The following is a 19024-nucleotide window of genomic DNA, read 5'->3' as shown; positions in this document are numbered from 1 at the left end:
ATTCATTAAAAAGCACCTTCTTTATATTTCCTTACTTCTGAAACAATAAAATAGCGCTGATAGTATAGCTGTATTACGTAAACGCAAATATGCTGTCATGATTGGTACTTTATGAGCTTAAATCAAAGTAAATGTTTGAGGTATTTGGTTTAAATTAAGTTCCCTTGCCATTTGGCTTTAAATAATAGTCAAACTCTAGATTATTACTTAGGATTTGCTTTTGAGAGAAACAGTGTGGTAGAGGGAAAGAGGAGCCCCAGGTGGACGACTGCTTCGCCTCTAAACATAGAAAACATTTAGGGGCCTGCTCTCACAGCCCCACCCAGTGAACGCCCCTGCTAATGCAACCGCAGGGAGCAAGAATCTAGTGCACGTGTGCAGGTACCTTTCCAGTGCTCAAGACACGAAGATTTGATGCCATCAGCACATACATGGTTGTTGAAATTTGGAAACAGTCCCCTCACTCATGGAGAATGTATTTAACCAGAAATCACATGGCCCTAGAGACCAGCACATTTCGGGTGGGCAAGGGAAGAGAAAGGACTTGCAAGGGATCCTGAGACACATGGCCAGAGATGGAAGGAGGAGAAAAGTAAGAGACAGAACTTTTGAAGTTAGGGAAGGAAAGTGAGTTTCTAGAATTAGAGAGTGGCCACAGAGTAAATCAAGTAGGAAGAAGACCAAGCACAACAATTCGGTTTGGCTAAGTCTTGCATTAAGCAAGAACAGTTTCCGTTGAGTCACAAGAGTAAAGGCCAGACCATAACTTTGACTGACTGAGTGGAAACAGAGTCAAGATTGCTCTCTTAAGAAGTGGAGGTAAAAGAAGGGACAGAGACCAAACAATAATTAAAGAAGAAGGGAAAAACATGGGAAATTTCTTAGACCTCAAAACATTTTATAGATTTAACCAACATAATCTTTGAACCAGCAATGCGTGCACTGTATTAGTAGATGTGGAAACACTGGGTCCAGGAAGGACTGAATCTTGCTTCCTTAAACTTGTGGCCTTTGAGGGGTATAATCAACACTACAGGATAGCTCCAGGGAAATGCTTCTAATAGTTCTTTGAACAGTCAAATCACCGTGGGATGCACAGCTCCCTAGTTCCTCCAGGTGTGAGGACATGCCCATATACCTGCATTCTGGAGCTTGCCTGATCCCAGTCTTATGGCAGGAATTCACAATTACAGTGGCAGAAATTCACATTTTTCCAGTTCTATAATTCATGAACAAGTAGAGGGCAAATCAAGCAGAATCCAGGTTACATTACATTCTAATTTGCTGTACAAATTCTAATCCAAAGCAAAGCCTTGAAACATCATACCCTAGATGTTCAATTATTCCTGCTGTTGACCTGAGGTGACACACTGAGAGATAAGAGGCCTAACAAACCTTATTAGTTTTCAATGTGTATGCAAAAGGGCAATGTTGGGAGTCTACACCACCTTATCACTTGACAATTTACTTATTAACTGCAATGAAGGATGACATAATCAACCTGGAGACAGTCTCTCCAGGTTTAGTAATATTAAACTAAACTGGCCTTACATGCAAGCCCTGGTTGAAGATTACAATATCTAGCAATCTGTGCTGCAAATAACTGGTTGGAAAAACAACAACAACAACTCACTCTTGCTGCATAGATTGGCTGGTAATGAAAAAAAAAGAAACAGCATTTCAAGAAGTTGTCTACCATAGTCAATACATTTTCCCCCTGGAGTGTTACTACAAAATCAGAATGGATTCTTAACTAATATGTCTTGGTCATTTTCCATTGAAAAGTAGTTACTTTTAACAGATTATATAAAATATCTTGAAATGTGCTATACTCCTTTTTTTTAGAACTTATTGACTCATTTATTCATTAGTTCTTTCATTCTACAAACATTTAATGACTGCCCACTACAAGTATACTGTGCCAGTGGGTTACTTATTGACACAAAGATAAGAGAGACACATTCTTGACTTCAAGTACCCAGAGTGCAGGGAAGACACAGGTGTGTAAACAGAGCATCACACACGCTATGTGAGAAGAGCTCCCATCGAGCTAAAAATGACTTAGACATGTAAACACATAAATACGGTGGGCAGAGGAGAAAGGATCACAGGGAAGAGGAGGAGGAAACGAGCATGTCTGAGGCACAACAGCATGAAGATGCACTGCTGCATGGATCTGGGTATGAGGAGGGAAGGGAAAAGGACAAAAATGGGGAAGATGGAAAAGCCCATGTCCAGAGGGCTTTTTGCGCTGCATTCAGGAGTTTGTATTTCCTCCACACTTTCAGTCAGGGTGGAGCCCATGAAAGACTTAAAGTAGGGGAGTGATATAATCAGACTTAATTTCTAAAACATAGATTCTGAGAGTTATGTGGAGACTTGATAGAAGTGGCCCAAGGGCCAAGAAAGACCCAGTCCCAAGCATCCAGAATTGACTAACACTTTCTCACAAACAGTTCCCAGATGGGCTACATTGCAACGTGGCCAAGATAATGTGAAATCACCTTCTAGAACAGCAGTGCTCTTTTCCCAAAAGAGCATCCTTTAGTGATAATAGCAATAATGATGGATTATGAATTGCTGGATTTCTAGAATGCCTCAGGGGCAAAATTTTCCACATTCAGCCTGTCATAGATCAGTGAGAAATTCTGTGTAGACAATTAATCTGCTAAACATAAAGATGGAAGTATAACATATGAGAAGGGTCAAACATGATAACGTCTGCAGAATGAGACACAAGAATATATGGAATCTACAACAGCAGGTGATAAGAACAAAGGCTCTAACCCCACCTATGGAGAGACAAAATTACAGGAGACCTTCTGAAAACAAAATATTAGCCTAGTAAATATACTGAGCAAACAGGAAGTACTTAATAAACATCTGTTCAATAAATTAACTGAAAAGTTACCAAATTGAGGCCATAAAGAGTGTGATACATCTTCTTGGTTCACAACAGTTAGAATGGGCATCATCAGAAAATCTACAAACAACAAATGCTGGAGAGGGTGTGGAGCAAAGGGAACCCTCTTGCACTGTTGGTGGGAATGTAAATTGTTACAGCCACTGTGGAGAACCCTATGGAGGTTCCTTAAAAAACTAAAAATAGAATTACCATATGACCCAGCAATCCCACTACTGGGCATATACCCAGAGAAAACCATAACTCAAAAAGACACATGCACCCCAATGTTCATTGCAGCACTGTTTGCAATAGCCAGGTCATGGAAGCAACCTCAATACCCATCAACATACGAATGGATAAAGAAGATGTGGTATATATATATACAATGGAATATTACTCAGCCATGAAAAGGAACGAAACTAGGTCATTTGTAGAGACGTGGATGAATCTAGAGACTGTCATACAGAGTGAAGTAAGTCAGAAAGAGAAAAACAAATACCATATATTAATGCATATATGTGGAACCTAGAAAAATGGTACAGATGAACCAGTTTGCAGGGCAGAAATTGAGACACAGATGTAGAGAACAAACGTATGGACACCAAGGGGGGAAAGCGGCAGGGGGTGGGTGTGGTGGTGTGATGAATTGGGTCATTGGGATTGACATGTATACACTGATGTGTATAAAATGGATGACTAATAAGAACCTGCTGTATAAAAAAATAAATAAAATAAAATTGAAAAAATATATATTTTAAAGGGTAGAAATACAACATTCACTTGAAACATTTTTTGTACTTAAGTGACAGATAATAAACCTTCTAAAAATGAAAAAAAAAAAAAAGAGAGAAACAAACGTTGACCTGTACACCGTTATTTCTGTAGAACAGAGCTTCCCAATTGGTGTAACAGGATGGAGTTTCCTGGGCAGGGGCTGGGCCAGCCAGAGTTCCCCAGCCACTTGCCATAAGCTGTGAGCTATGATCACACAGTGCTGATCAAACACTGTCACATTTTCCCCGTGTGCCGTGACGGGAGAAACAAGAGGAAGCCTTGAGCTGTGAATCCACTCTCAAATAGGCAGGAACCAATTTGTCTCCAGGCCTACAGAAGCCAAGCCCAGCTCTAACCACTTCCATCAAGTAACCCATGGTGAAGAGGTGTCCCAGGTTTGCCAGCATGTAAAAAGCACAGGGGCAAGTCAATAATAACTTGATATTCTGGGAAATATCCTCATATTGACAAAATTATTTCATAGAAAGCATTTTTTTCTCAAAATAAAGGAATGATTTATGGAGAAAAAAAACAATGGCAGATACGAAATAGCTCAAAGAAAGAAGTCAAAGTAACTTCTTAGCGTTTGAAGTAGGTTTTACGTGAACTTTAAGCTCCAGCTGATTCCCAAAAGGGTATTTAAGGCAGCTCCTCAAAGTTGCATGGACCAAGTTCTGGATGCGGTAATTAATGTAAGCCACACTGATGAGGCATCTCCAAATGCTGCCACTGAAGCTGCATTTCTTTGCATTTCTCTCCCTCTAACCTCCCCTCAACTAGGCGCAGGGTGCTGCTCTGTGAGCTCATCTCTGCATGGCCAACACAGGGACGTCATCAAATATGGCAAGCCTTCTGGTAAACAGTGGAAAGTCCCATTTTGCTTTGTTTAGGGGACACCCAATATAAGGAACTGAAGACACAACTTCAAATTCTCTTTGATGAATAATGACTGCTTAAGAGTAGCATCATTAGTGATCGGTGGTGTTTAGACAAGGTCTTACCTGGTAAGGATAGTTCCCCAAAAGAACAGAAATTGACTGAAGGCAGCCTCTATGTGGGTGCTACTTCAGAGTCTTACAAGCAGAATACTGTCCTATATTAGCAATAAACCACTAAGCTTTACTACTAGAGAGGATACAGTTCCTCACATACCTCCAGGTACATAACTTGATTGAATACTCAAACTCTTTCATCTTCATTGCTTTTCCTGAGGGCAAAAGGTCTGTTTCTATTTTTCAAATGTACTGATCGATGGTTAGATTTCAAAGGAGTGACTGCTCTTAGCTCTCAAGTCCTTGGAAAATACCTTAAGAAGCCTGTTGGAAAAGGTGACACTGATTCCTAGCAGAAGCTTCTGGGCCACCATCTTGCAGTTACTTTACTGGACCTTCCCAGCATAGCTCCCAGGGTTACATCTATTTGATCAGTGCAAATATGAAGAATGCACAGTTCCACATCGGCTTGGCAAAGAACCTGAGAGACCGTATTTTAGAAGATACATTTGTTTATCAATAGTTAATACAGTGGACCATTTGGAAGCCACAAGAAAATTAAGCAAGCTATCTGAGATATCTTACCCCAAGCCTTCTAAATGGAACAGAGCCTTGAAATGAACTCTTATGTGAACAGTTAGGTCACCTGAAGCTAGAAGGTGCAACCTGTGCTGCTCGTCCTAGGCTTCATGTCATTCTGAGGGGCTATGAGAGTTCACTGGCAAGCCTGTCCTTGCAGAATCTGCACTTTAGCTACGTGTGAAATGCAGCTGGTCCAAACTGAGATGTGCCCTAGTATAAACTACACACTGGGTTTCAAAGGCTCAGTTCAAAGTTAGAAACATAAAATACCTCATTAATAATTTTTATATTGATTACATGTTGAAATAACATTTCTGGTATATTGCATTAAATATATATCATTAAAATTAATTTCATCATTTCTCTTTACTTTTTCCAAATATGGCTGCTAGAATTTTAAAATATGTATATAGATAGATACACTCTCGTATACTTCTGTTGGACGGCACTGCTCTGGACCCTTCTGCAGAAGGAGCAGAGCGGTTCCTGTGCTCTGCTGACCTTGTCATTAACGGCATGCGTAAGCTGCACTGTTATCATAAAGACTCCCTTTTTTTTTCTTCCGTAAGACTCCCTTTTAATCTCACAGAGAACTGCCGTATCATTACTTTAGGTTTTTTCTTGAGTCATATTATATACTAAATGTGGTTTAGTCCAGAAGTGCCTTTTTAAAAAGCTTTAACTTGAGCATTGCCATATTATCTAAGACTTACATTCTCATAATTTGCTATCAGTGATAAAATTTTACTTTGAAAACTACAAACGACGTTGGAATACTGACATTGTTGGAGCTAATGAAGCCTATGAATTTAGCTATTCCACAAGTTTACCAAATGTCCAGACTCACCGAAGCAGAGCAAACAGTGGGAGAAGTTATGACAAGGAATGAATGGTCCACAGTTTGTCGGGAAGAGAGTTCCTTTAAGTATATCCATTTATTCCTTAAGCAGCGTTTATGAAATGCCTACCACCTGCCAATCACACTTCGACTTGTGATTTTCTATTTTTTGGCTTTATGATAGAATGCATATATCGTTCTCAAAGAGGAAGTTATCTGACGGAAAACTTTTCAAATGTTCACCAACTGCCTCCTCTCCCTCCTGCCATTACCTGAGTGGTGGTGCTGGTGGTGGTGGTGCTGGTGCTGGTGCTGGTGCTGGCGGTTGTGGTGGTACTGGTGGTGGTGTTGGTGTTGGTTGTGGTGGTACTGGTGGTGGTGTTGGTGTTGGTTGTGGTGGTACTGGTGGTGGTGTTGGTGTTGGTTGTGGTGGTGCTGGTGGTGGTGTTGGTGGTACTGGTGTTGGTGGTGGTGGTGCTGGTGCTGGTGCTGGTGCTGGCGGTTGTGGTGGTACTGGTGGTGGTGTTGGTGTTGGTTGTGGTGGTGCTGGTGGTGGTGTTGGTGGTACTGGTGTTGGTGGTGGTGGTGCTGGTGGTGGTGATGGTGGTGGTGGTGCTGGTGGTGGTGATGGTGGTTATTTATTCAGGTTACTGTGTGACCACATTCTTACCAGATGTTTGGTTTGTTAGTTGGTTCTCAAGAATGAAATTATACTATGGTTCAGGTTTTTCAATAGCTTTTTCAACTAACTCTCAACATCACCATTAAAGTTTTTAAAAAGATAAAGGAATAAGTAAAACATCGACAAGTTTTCTCTCTTTACTGTGGCATGTCCTCCGCCTCCTCCCTCTCTAGCCTCCACTGTAATCTCTCCTTTAACTGAAATGGCTTTAGAGTTTTGCCATATATTTTTCTCCAGGTTCATAAACGTGGCACAGAGATTCAGGTTTTGGCAGCACCTGAAACTTATCTAATGTGGAGGCCCATTTTAAGAAAAGAATACAATGTTATGAACACAAAAAAGGCGCCCATGCAAGTGGGGCCCTCTAAAATTTAAGCTTCATTCGCTTCACAGGAAATTACCTTTGCTCATATAACACAGATACACATATACATGTACAGCGTGGAGGGGGTCTTGTCGTTGTTTGTTAAAAAGGGGGGATTATACTATAAGCACTCTTCTGTATCAACTTTTTCTAGTCAATATATGATAGAAATCATTCCAAGACAAGTGGTATAGCTCAAATCAATTTTTTCAAATGACTGCGTAACATTCCATGGTGTATCTGTACTACAGGTTATTTATTCAACCTTTCCCCTTATAAGTACATAGTCTTTTTGTTTCTAGTTCTTTTTTTCTGGGAGGGGAGGTAGGATTTTTTTCTTTTGACACTACTAGAAATGCCACAATAACGATGTCTTTGGAGTTTAAAAAGAAGAAGAAATTCTTTGGAGATTTTTAATAAATTGTACTACATATATTAATTTGGGGAGAAGTGGCAGTTTTATGATGTTAAATCTTTCTATCCGAGAACGCAATACATATTTTCCATTTAGTCATGTCCCACCCACAAGGAATTTACAATCTAATAGGGAAAATAAGGCTTGTGTGCAAATAGCCATGATGTGAGAAAAATGGAAAGCACAAATTTTGACACATGAAATTGAGAGGGAGAGAATTCTGTAGAGAGTGAGAGCTGACCTGTGGAGGATTTTACACACACAAGTGAAGGAGGAAAATGTTAAAGGAGACGGGCATCTGGAGAAAGAAAGCTCAGCCAGAGTGCAGAGACATTCAAGAAACAGTAAATAAGCGGCTCGGTGCGGCCGGAACAGAGAGTGCACACAGGGGAGAAACAGGAGACAGGCTAGCAAGGTGGGCTGGACCTCATCCAAAGCTAACAATACGAGGACAGGGGAGTTTATCCTCATTTGAGCCAGGTAATGAGAGCGGCAGCCGGTTTGGGGCCAAGACAAGACGAGAGCTCTGTTTTAAGACCACTCAGTCAAGTGTGTGAAAGACCAAGAGGAGAAGGGCCTGGGCTCCTTGAAGAGCAGTTATAATAGTCTACCGGAGAGGACACAAGACCTGAGCCAGGGGAAGGAAGTGAGAACAGAAGGGAAGAAAGAGATGAAATACACACTGGGTCCCTAGCAACGGGAACTCAAATACTCATTAGATTTGGGCGGGGTGGGGGGGGGTGGGAATGTTTCTAGTCTTGAGCCTGGGTGAACAGTAGAATGGTGATTCCATTAATACAGAGGAACAAAGCAGAAGCCCATGTTTGGGTGAAAGATGATTAATTTTTTCTCAGATGTGTTAAGTTTAACATGTAAGCAGGATATCCAAATAGACACATCCTGAACTAGAGCCCAGAATGTGAGGGCTACCCTTGTCTTGCTAAGGAGAGTGATAAATGTTATAACTCCTCAGGAGAGCCACGACAGACGAGCTCAGTTTCATGGAGTGGTCAGACTACTCAGAGTCTACAGATGTCTCATCTTTAGGAAAAGTTAACTACTTCTAGACCCCTCTACTACCCCGTAAGTGCTCTTCCTCAACATCTCCTTATAGCACAATGTAACTTGGACAGCCTTTGCCTAACCTGCTTCACGGAACAGGCAAGATACTATTCGGAAGCTTTGTAATGGCTCCATGGGGAAAAAATGCAGCCAACTCTTAGAACTGAGTACATTCAGACGTATTTCAAAATAAAATATATGCAGTCAAAAATATTATAAGGCATAAATCCGGTTTTGTTTTAACCAAAACATAAATTAAAAAAAAAAAGTTACAAAATTTTACTACCAAACTGTAGTTTTAAATTATTTTTTCTTACAAACTAAAGGTTCAAAGTAATTGTCAATAAAGGTTTGATGAAAGAATATAGAGAGATATGGCATTTTCCCAATGAAAATTTTGATAAGTCCTGGTTCAAAGGCAATAACCAAAGCTGAGAGGATGAAACTGACAAGTATAGAAAACTGCAGAATACTTTTATTTAGCAGCCAATCAATTTGCAATACCTGAGTGCTAGGAAAAAAAGAACAATTTAATCAACGTGAAATTATATCTTGCAAAAAGATAAAGTGTACAAACCTCATAATGTTCATATTCATCCACATCAAATGTCTCAAAGTCAAAAAATCCATGTTGTAATCCCTAAAATAAGAATTTGAATTAGTTTTTGCATGTGAAATTGATAACAACTTCTAGCCATTTCTGGAATTCCTGCTCACAAATGATCCTGCCTGATCTGAAGGAGAAAGCTTGAAACCTTTATTTGTAATGCATACTAAGCAATCATCTAACATCTAATTTTGCTTTGAGATTTTCTTGCCAGTGGGACTAAACACTTAGAAAAACATGAAAATATGTCCCACAAAATATGCCTCTTAAGGTCTAATATACATTAGTTTTGTATGTAAAATTACTTATGTATATAAAATGGAACATACTAGCAAATGTAGAGTTAAAACCTATTGGGAACTATGCAATTAATTTATACCTAACTATGACAGAGTATATAATAGTGATTAAATTTTCAGTTAGAAGAAAAAACAATTATTCTTAGGTTTTATTTTCCTTTTATCATTAGTGAGATAACTTAGTAAAAAGGGCATTTTAGGCCCTTATTTGTTCCTAAAACTCTACATTGAGAGAATTTGCTTTATGGTGATAGTTTCTGACAGAGTAAAAATGTACTTGACTACTCTTACAATTTAGAAGGAAGAATTGATCTGTTTAACAACACGAAGAAAAATTTCATACTCCTTTTTGTAACCAATGACTTAGAACTAAAACCTATCTGGCTTACTCAGATAAAATATTTTGAAGAGGACAGTCTTTTTTTTTTTGTATGTCATGAAGCTATACAGATTACAATAGAATACAAAACCACAGTTACTCTTAAAAGTTACATGATCAAGTCATTAAAAATAGAAGAAACTGTTAAGCCAAGATTAGTACATCTATCTTTGAAAATACCTTAGAGACCAGTGTTTTCCAAAATGTAGAACCTGGACCACCTGCACTTAAGGTAATTTATATTTAAAATACAGACCGTTAGGCCCCATCCCAGAACTATGAAATCAGGTTCTTTGGGGGTTGGATCATCGTTTTTAAAATGCCTTCCTAGGTGATTCTTATAAATTCTGACAACACTGATTTAGACAACCTCTACAGGATAAGCAGAACAAGCTATTTAAATTATCCCACCTTTAAACAAAGATGCTTACTTCATCCATATGTACCATGTCAGAGAAAACAGTGAGAATATAATGCCCTGAAGTATCACTTTCCTTCCTCTTTTCTTTTTTATAGAAATGTGTTTGGCTTTTTTTTTTAAATTAATTAATTAATTAATTAATTTTTATTTTTGGCTGTGTTGGCTCTTCGTTTCTGTGCGAGGGCATTCTCTAGTTGTGGCAAGCGGGGGCCACTCTTCATTGCAGTGCGCGGGCCTCTCACTATTGCGGCCTCTCTTGTTGCGGAGCACAGGCTCCAGACGCGCAGGCTCAGTAGTTGTGGCTCACAGGCCTAGTTGCTCCGTGGCATGTGGGATCTTCCCAGACCAGGGCTCGAACCCGTGTCCCCTGCATTGGCAGGCAGATTCTCAACCACTGCGCCACCAGGGAAGCCCTCCTTCCTCTTTTTTTTAGTGTGTTTCTGTTTGTGTATGCCTCTGTGTGTGGTTCACACATATATAACTGATGCTTATAATGACGCTAATACATCAAAATCAGAAAGATATGCTTCTTAAAAAGGGAAAAATGTGGCCATAGTGTGTCTACCTTCTTAGGAGGTATGGTGCTCGTTGCCACAAAAATAGCCCAGCACACGATGCTTTATAGAAGAATGTACAGAGCGACAGTGTGTCCCAGTTGCTTAAAGACATGTTGAACAATCTATCAGACCCTCTAAAATCTCATCTTCATTTGGGTAAAATAAACCCCAGCATTTGATGAAACAAGAAATTTACAGAAGACCTTATTAATGAACAAAGTCATGCCTTTCCTTTTTAACAGGAAGGATGTCATAAATGTCTATATCAAGTTACCAGTTACCATAACAGGCAAGGATATTCCAGTGTGAACTCTTTTTCAATTTCATAAGTTTTATAAAAGAAACAGCCTGTACCAGATGGCAGGATAGGCAAAATAATAATAATAGTAACAATAAGTAAATTACTTTTTTAAATGCTACAATTTTAGGTTGTATACTGGGTGATATATCCATAAGGGTTCTTAACTGGTGTTACTGGAAGTGTGTGTTGGTGATATTATTTGCAGGGGATAGGCTAGATTATCTTGATAGTTTTTAAGTGAAAAGAGAACTAAAGTTTTACAGAGTCTAAATTCATTTCTAGATGAAATATCAAAGTCAAAAATATACATACAGAAAACAAGTAGCATATTTTACCATAACAATTTTCTCAAATTAAAACAGGGCAAAAGCAATGTTATATTACATCAGAGAAAATAAACTAGAACAAGACTCACTACTGATACTATATTTACAGTCCACGATGACCCTTGCCAATGGGTTCTGAAACACGTACATTCCTGACTCGTAAGTCATGACTATATGTTCTAGATGGAATGATGTACCTTGAACCTTCATTAGAATTCACAGTATAGCATGCATGACTTCTCAGCTTGTAAATCAGTGTTTCTAAAACATGTTCCAAAGTTCTCAGAAATCTTTTAGATTAACTTCTCCATAATATATATAACTAACTAAATAATTATGACTCTAAACTTTAGAGTGCATCAAATCACATGGAGGGATTATACAAACACAGACAGCAGAATTTATGGTTCAATCAGTCTCAGATGAGGTCTGAGAATTTGCATCTCTGCACAAGTCCCCACCATTTGACAACCATTGATTTATGACATACCTGGATAGGATATGAGAAAGAACTCCAGATTGATATGGAAATCTGAGTTAGAATGAGCCCTCCTAATAACTCCCTGTGGCCCTGAGAGTGACTTAACCTCTCTGGGGTTGTTTCCTCAACTGTAAAAATGAGATAATAATATCTGACCTGCTTACTACTTCATGTTCATGGGCATGTAATACTATCAGTTAGAAAAACAATGTGGAAATGTTCTCCACATTAACAGAGGAGATTTAGATAACTTCATGTCCCTCCCACACCAAGATCTAGCTTGATAATGAAGCTGAGCAGGTGACAAAGCAACGTCACAGGCACGGCAGCAGATAGAAGTGATAACACAAATAGTTTAAGTGAGAAAGGGAGACCCCTTCCGCTTCTATAAGAGTTATCCCCTGAAACACCGCCCCTATTTGCCCTGTGGTCTGTGTATTACAGATCCATCATTGTTTAAGAAGTGGAAAGCCACCTTCTTATTCCCTCCCCTCTCTTCTCTCCAACAACAAACAAGGATATAGACATAATTCCTTTCTCATATTGTTAAACTACAGTGTCAACCACAGCAAGGAGATTGTTATTACCTTTCTGATTCCCTGCAAACAGTCGAGGATGGTGAGATTGTAAGTGCAATTTCCAAAGGAAGCATCCCTATGAACACAAAAAAGCTTAACATTAAAAACATGCATTTAGAACCCTCAAATAATAAAATACCAAAGTCAGTTGGAGACATGCTTATTTGGCGTCACAGCTGTCAACATGGTAAACTTATGTAACACATCAGATCCTACTAGCTTAACTCCAGAACTTCTGAAGTTGCTTTAATCCAACTAGCTGAATTAATAAGAAAGCAGATTTAGGAACCTGAGCTCTGGAATCAGGCTGCCTTCAAATTCCAACTCTGCCACGAATTGGCTGGGACCTCGAGCAAGTTATTTTACCTCTATGAGTCTTGGTTTCCTCATCTGTGAAATGAAGGTACTGATAGCAGCTACTGTTCACAGGATTGTTGTCAGATTACATTTAAAAAATATAAAGTCCTTCCTATAGTGCCTAGCACAAAGGAAACAATAAATATTATGACTATTCTTATTATTATTAACAGTGAGTATTTCATTAACTAAAACATGCATCATCATGAGAAGTATTCAGACAGAGAAACAACCATCTGTCAGGAACATGGCAAATACTAGCGTAAAAATTTAAGGGGGACAATGCATGCAGGTCAACAGAACCTGGCAGTTGTTTTCATGGATTAAATGCCATTTTAAAACCTCCATTTTGCCCCCCGCCCCACCCTCATTCCCCCACCCCCCCCCCACAAAAAAATGCCAAGGAAAATGCTTCCAAACAATCTCCTCTCAGGATCCAGGAGAGCTTCTAATGCACCATGAAGTGTTCTGTCAAAAGGAGTGGAGACCTACTGCACCGAAAACTGAGTGCTTCATCCTTTATTTAAATTTTTAGAGCAACTTAGCAGGCCTGCTTTAGGCAACATAAAACTGAAGTATCAAGTTCAGGTCAGTTAGCAAGAACTGGCACTGGAGCTTTAACACTAACAATGTTCCAAGGTGTCCAAGGCAAGAAACTTGACCTCAAGGCTCTCAGTCGCTCTTCCCAGCCCCCACTGCTGACCCGAAGGAATAGAGCTGTCAGGCACCTGCCAATCACAAAGTCAAATGTACCACACAAAGTCCATCCAAGGCGGGAGGGGGAGAAGGGGGCGGCCACAGAAGATGCTCCATGGGGAGAAAATGACCCTTAAAGGCTTTAACACATAACATAAAACTGAATCTTGTATCACAACCATCTAAGGTAACTTGAAACTATGGCTGCTAAGCCACGAATTTAAATGCGTCAACATCACTGAGTTTCAGCATCCAGATAACCTAATTTAAAAAGAGTAGGTTAGCAAAGCAGCCTAACAGAAATGTTTAAGTCCTGAAACATCAAAGTTAACCTATGTTAAGGAAGGGTTATTCTAGATATTTCATCCTGATTTTCAAGAGTTCTTTTTTTAATGCCATCTAAACTCATGGGTCAGTGAAAAACAAAATAACCCCATTTCAAATATCTTGTAAAGACATAAGCCATATATTAAGAAGCAAATTTTAAGGGATTCAACCAGAGAAAGGAGTAGCTGGGGATCTAAGACAAAATACTAGTTTATATAAATAACCACACATTCCTTTGCAGGAACTTGTCTTTTTAGGACAAGGGTTCAGAATCTTTTGCGTGTCATGGACCCCCCTTCAGCATTCTGATGAAGCCTGTGAATGCCTATTCTCAGAATGTTTTTAAATGCATAAAATAAAATACATAGAAATAACAGAACACTAATGCAATTAAATGTAAAGTCATCAAAATGTAACAAAACAAATTTATAATACCATACTTTATTAATATTGATATATAACAAGATCTAGTAGCAGGTCTGATAACAACTATAATTTTAAAGAAGGAATGAACATAAATATCTTAAGATATATGCAACAACTGCAATGGGATATAAAAATGTTTGTAGTTTCTATTGTGAAAAAGTCACTTATATTGCTAATACTACTATAGTTTATTTCCAACATTTATAATTGAATGCAATTTTATAAGTTATATGGTTAGTGAAAATAAAGATATTTTTGTCATCTGAATTCTCTCTATAGACCCTAGTTTAAAAACTACTGCTTTGGTAGAGAAAAGAAAAACTTAGGAAAAAATCTTCTCTATATTTAAAAAGAGTAAAAGAAATGATAAGAATTGAAGGTGCTCCTTACTTCCCTCAAGTGAATCTTCCCACCTAGACGCAGCTAAACCGATCCACAAATATAAGTTATCAGAAAAGCTCCAGATCCAGTCTCTCGTACTGTCTGCAAAGCATGGTGAGATTATCATGATATCTCTTGTCCTAGCACAGCCACTGTTTTTACCAACAACTGAAAAGAGAGCTCTGGTGACTTGGTGATCAAACGTGCAGACCTGAGAGCGAGGGAGCATTAACAGGCCATCCGACAAAATTAGGATACAAAGCTGTCACAGCAGGCTAGAAAGACAGGCTGACATTTACAAATTGAAATATAATAAGGGATACGATAAAATTAAGTCACATCCTCAGGACCGGGGAAAGTTGATGACATATCTTTTCCGACACTTACTATGCTGGGTAATTTAGATGCATTAACACATTTAATCCTCATGAAGGCAACAGGTTCCCAAAACCTGCCCTCGTAACTAGGCAAGAGAGAAATGGCTTATTAGTGGCACCTGGCTCATACATAGTCAAAGGAAAGTAACCATAAAAGTGAAGGGACACAAAAACATGTTACATATTCTCTGGGGGAAAAAAAGAGAGAAAGATAAAGGTGGCAGAGTAAATCCATGTATCTACAAAAACCCCACTAAAAAGAGAATTTTAAAAGGCTTTTTTAAATGGAATCCAACAAGGTCAGGGAGAATGAGTACAGACAACAGCAATAAAATTCTGAAAGGTGGAAGTCAGATACATGAATGATAATAAATTAGAAGACCAAGAAAACTGAATACTAAGGTGACGGGAATAATCAGAGCATCAACCCAATTAATACCAGATAATTCGCAAAAGGCTCAGGAAGTGGCAGCACTGGGTTCTTCTGGAAGTGAGAATGAAGGAAATGACTCTAATAACTTAGAAAGTACTTTAAGAAGCTGAAAAGTTTTACTCTGTAAAAGCAATATTATCTCCTATTTTATAAATAAATCTTCCCTGTTGAGTTTCCTCAACCACCCAATGTAGTTAGAACCATCTAAAAATAAAATGGTTGGTCCTGGAAGGCAGCAAGATAACCTGCCCCACACGACGTTCAAGTTTGAATGGGCAGATGGCTTGAAAGAAATATTTTTCACCTACATTGTTACAGGAAATGGAGGTGAAGATTAGGAAAACACCAGGCTCTATTAAACTCAGAAGTCCTTTCCTACTCTGAAACTGCATCATTATTCAACACAGTGGATGATTTCTTTCCTCTCCGTATCTCTCTTGGATCCTTCCCAATAGCATTTAAACATTTTCAAGTCCCTACCATCTTTAAAAGAAAAAAAATATCCGAAATTTTCTTGACTTTAGCCATCACCCTCTCTTTGGCCTCCTCTTTAAAACAAGGCTTCTCTGAAAAATTATTCATCTTCCTGCCCCCACTTTCTCTTCTCTCACATCTTAACCTCCTCTGTTCTGTTTCCACCCTCATCCATGCGATGAACATTTCTCACTGAGGTCACCAATGATCTCCATATGGCTAAGCCCAGGGGACTTTTTTTAAATTGAGATAAAATTCACCATTTTAGCCTTTCTAAAGTGTACAATTCAGTGACTTTTAGTGTATTCATAATGCTGTGTATAATGTTATAAGTCATAATTCTAGTTATTACTTTAAAATGTACATCTCAGAAATAACTAAATTTCCTTGTCAACTGCATTATTATGAACTTTCATCAAATCTTTAACCGTGGTCATTTTTAAGTCTTTTGTCATTTACAGACAGTTCTGGGTGTGTTCTGATGCTTTTGCAAATATGTTCCTATAAAAGGTTTTCATCTTCAAGGAATTCATGGAAAAGACTCTGACAAGTACAGGTTTCTGGTAACTGACTATACTGCTGAACTGAATGAATAAGCATTTTCAGAACTCTAATGAAAAACTGATGAATTCATAGAAGTGCTAACAAAAGATCAAGATGAAAAAAAAATTAATTGCATGGGACTGAGTAAACTGATGAGGATGATTATAATTTTTGTGACTTTCTGTTTGAATAAAAAAAAAATTCCCACAAGGACTCAGAGGCAAAAAATATACAAATCAATTTTCACTGCAAAGTAAAGGAGCTGTTACAGTGGAGGATTACTGGACTGAATGTCAATATTATGACATAGTATGAGCGTGTTTCGTGTTTGGTAATTGCAATCATTGTTGCTTTTGTTGTGGTCATCCATTTACAATGCTTGGTGTCAGTCTATCTCTTGTAAAAATAAAATACAGTGTGTGTGAAAAAATAATAATAATGCTGTGATTTTTAGTATAGTCACAATGCACACCACTAATTTGAAACCATTTTACCACCAGAAAGAAACTCTATACCCATTTGCAATAACTCCTCATTCCTTCCCCGTCCCCACTCCAACCCTGGCAATCACTAATCTACTTTCTGTCTCTGGATTTGCTTATTCTAAGCTCAGGGAACATTCTGCAAGCATCATTTTATTTACTCTGTCAAGATCAAGTAATTCCCTCTGAATATTCTCTTCACTGTTCCTGGATTTTGCTTCGACCTCTCTAAACACTACTCCTTCCCAATCTCCTTTACCTCTCTAAACACTACTCCTTCCCAATCTCCTTTACCTCTCTAAACACTACTCCTTCCCAATCTCCTTTGCAAAGTCATCCTTCGCCTCCCAGTCTCTTCAGGATTCAATTCCAGACTCAAACTCTCCGCACTCCGTACTCTCTTCCGAGACCAAGTGCTCTCAAACTTCAGCATTCATCAGCAACAGCATCTCCAAGATGGCTTCTTTAAACACAGAATGCTGGGCCCCACACGAGTTTCTGATTCAGTAGATATGGAACGGGGCCTGAGAATCTGCATTTCTAACAAGTTTCCAGGTGGTATCAGTGCTGCTGGTAGGAGGGACCACGTTTCGAAAATCACTGCCCTACACAATCTCATCTATGTAAGTTACCATCTATCTGCCAATGACCCTCAAATTTATCTCCCTAGCACAAAGTCCTTAAAACTCCAAGGCAGGACAGCCAACCACCTACATAACATTTCCATTTGGGTGTCTTAAGGTATCTCAAACTCATTGTATAATAAGAATCTCTTGAATCTGCCCCTACCTCAAAGCAACAACAGTAATCTGGTCCTCCAACCCTCTGTAACTTGGTAAAGGACACAGCTTCCAAAATCACTCAAGCTACAGCCCAGAAGTCCTTCTGTCTCTCTCATTTCCCGTACCCTACTGCACTGTGCCCCACTGTGTTTCCCTCCTAAACATCTTGTGAACGCATTTACTTCTCTTCAGTTCTGCTGCCTCTCACATAGCACCTCTCCATACACTACAAGAGCCTCCCCATGTCCACTCCTCGTCTTTCTAATCAGTTCTCTTCACGGCAGCCAGTGATTTCTTTAAAAGGCAAGTCTGATCCAGTCACTCTTCTGCTGTAGCCCTTCTCTGATTCCCACTGCTCTCTCGAGGGAAGGTTCAAATCCTAAAATGGATACAAGGCCTGTGGTATCTGGCCCTGCCTATCACAACCCCCTTCCCTGAGCCCCTCAGAGGGGCACTCAGAACCTTTGCTCCTCTGGTCACATGTTCTCCAATCGCCTTGCCTAGGTCACCCTACTCACCCTTCAGACCCCAGCTCAAAGATGACTTGTCTCAGGGAAAATCCTCCAACCCCACTCCGGCTAGATCAGGTCCCCATTTTTTTCCACTGGACTTAACTACAGTTTGACATTATATCATGATGTGCTTAGTTGATTCTCTGACTCTCTCTCTACAATAGTCCCTAAGAAGACAGGATCTATATGTTTTCTTACTCACCATTGTCTCTTTAGTACCTAATACAGTGCCTGGCATGAAATAGATAGTCAATAAATGTTTGTCAATAAATGTTTAAATTAAGTAAAGGAGCTTGGGACATCATACCAAGAAAATGTTCCATAATATCCTATGGCCACTTTTGTTAACTCAAGAGCCTAACACCCCTATCCTCACTAGCAAGAAGAGCTTTCTTTGCATTAACCCTAAATCCCTTCTGTCCATTTAAGATCATTTTTTTCTGTTCTCTTTGCCAAAGAGTATTAACTGAATAAAGCTAAAAAGCAGTGACATTCAAAGTAGTTTTCTCTTCCTTTGTCAAGTGGTATTAAACACACTTTTATTTTAACCCAGACACTTTAGAGAGGCTACACAGAGCTTTCAGGATTTAAATCACTATACCAATGTGCTACAGAGTTTTATACCCCCACAGTTTTTATTGTGTTTTGGTTCCCAATTGTTTATTTAACTC

At 39.0% G+C, this 19024-nt stretch overlaps 1 protein-coding gene across 3 annotated transcripts in view; it reads right to left on the bottom strand.

Moving 5' to 3' along the window:
- Positions 1 to 19024, bottom strand: part of CDC14A (cell division cycle 14A) — a 179173-nt gene that overhangs the window by 85672 nt on the left and 74477 nt on the right. For all 3 annotated transcript variants that reach the window (XM_028163371.2, XM_028163370.2, XM_057530740.1), the window contains 2 exons: positions 12573 to 12639; positions 9192 to 9254 (listed from right to left, as the gene is read on the bottom strand). In XM_028163371.2, coding sequence (XP_028019172.1) covers positions 9192 to 9254; positions 12573 to 12639 — 130 coding nt within the window. The remainder of the gene's footprint in view (positions 1 to 9191; positions 9255 to 12572; positions 12640 to 19024) is intronic.

Source organism: Balaenoptera acutorostrata, chromosome 1 (genome assembly GCF_949987535.1).
Source record: "Balaenoptera acutorostrata chromosome 1, mBalAcu1.1, whole genome shotgun sequence".
NCBI lineage: Eukaryota > Metazoa > Chordata > Mammalia > Artiodactyla > Balaenopteridae > Balaenoptera > Balaenoptera acutorostrata.
Note: the sequence above shows the minus strand (reverse complement) of the source record. Positions and strands in the feature narration are given on the sequence as shown.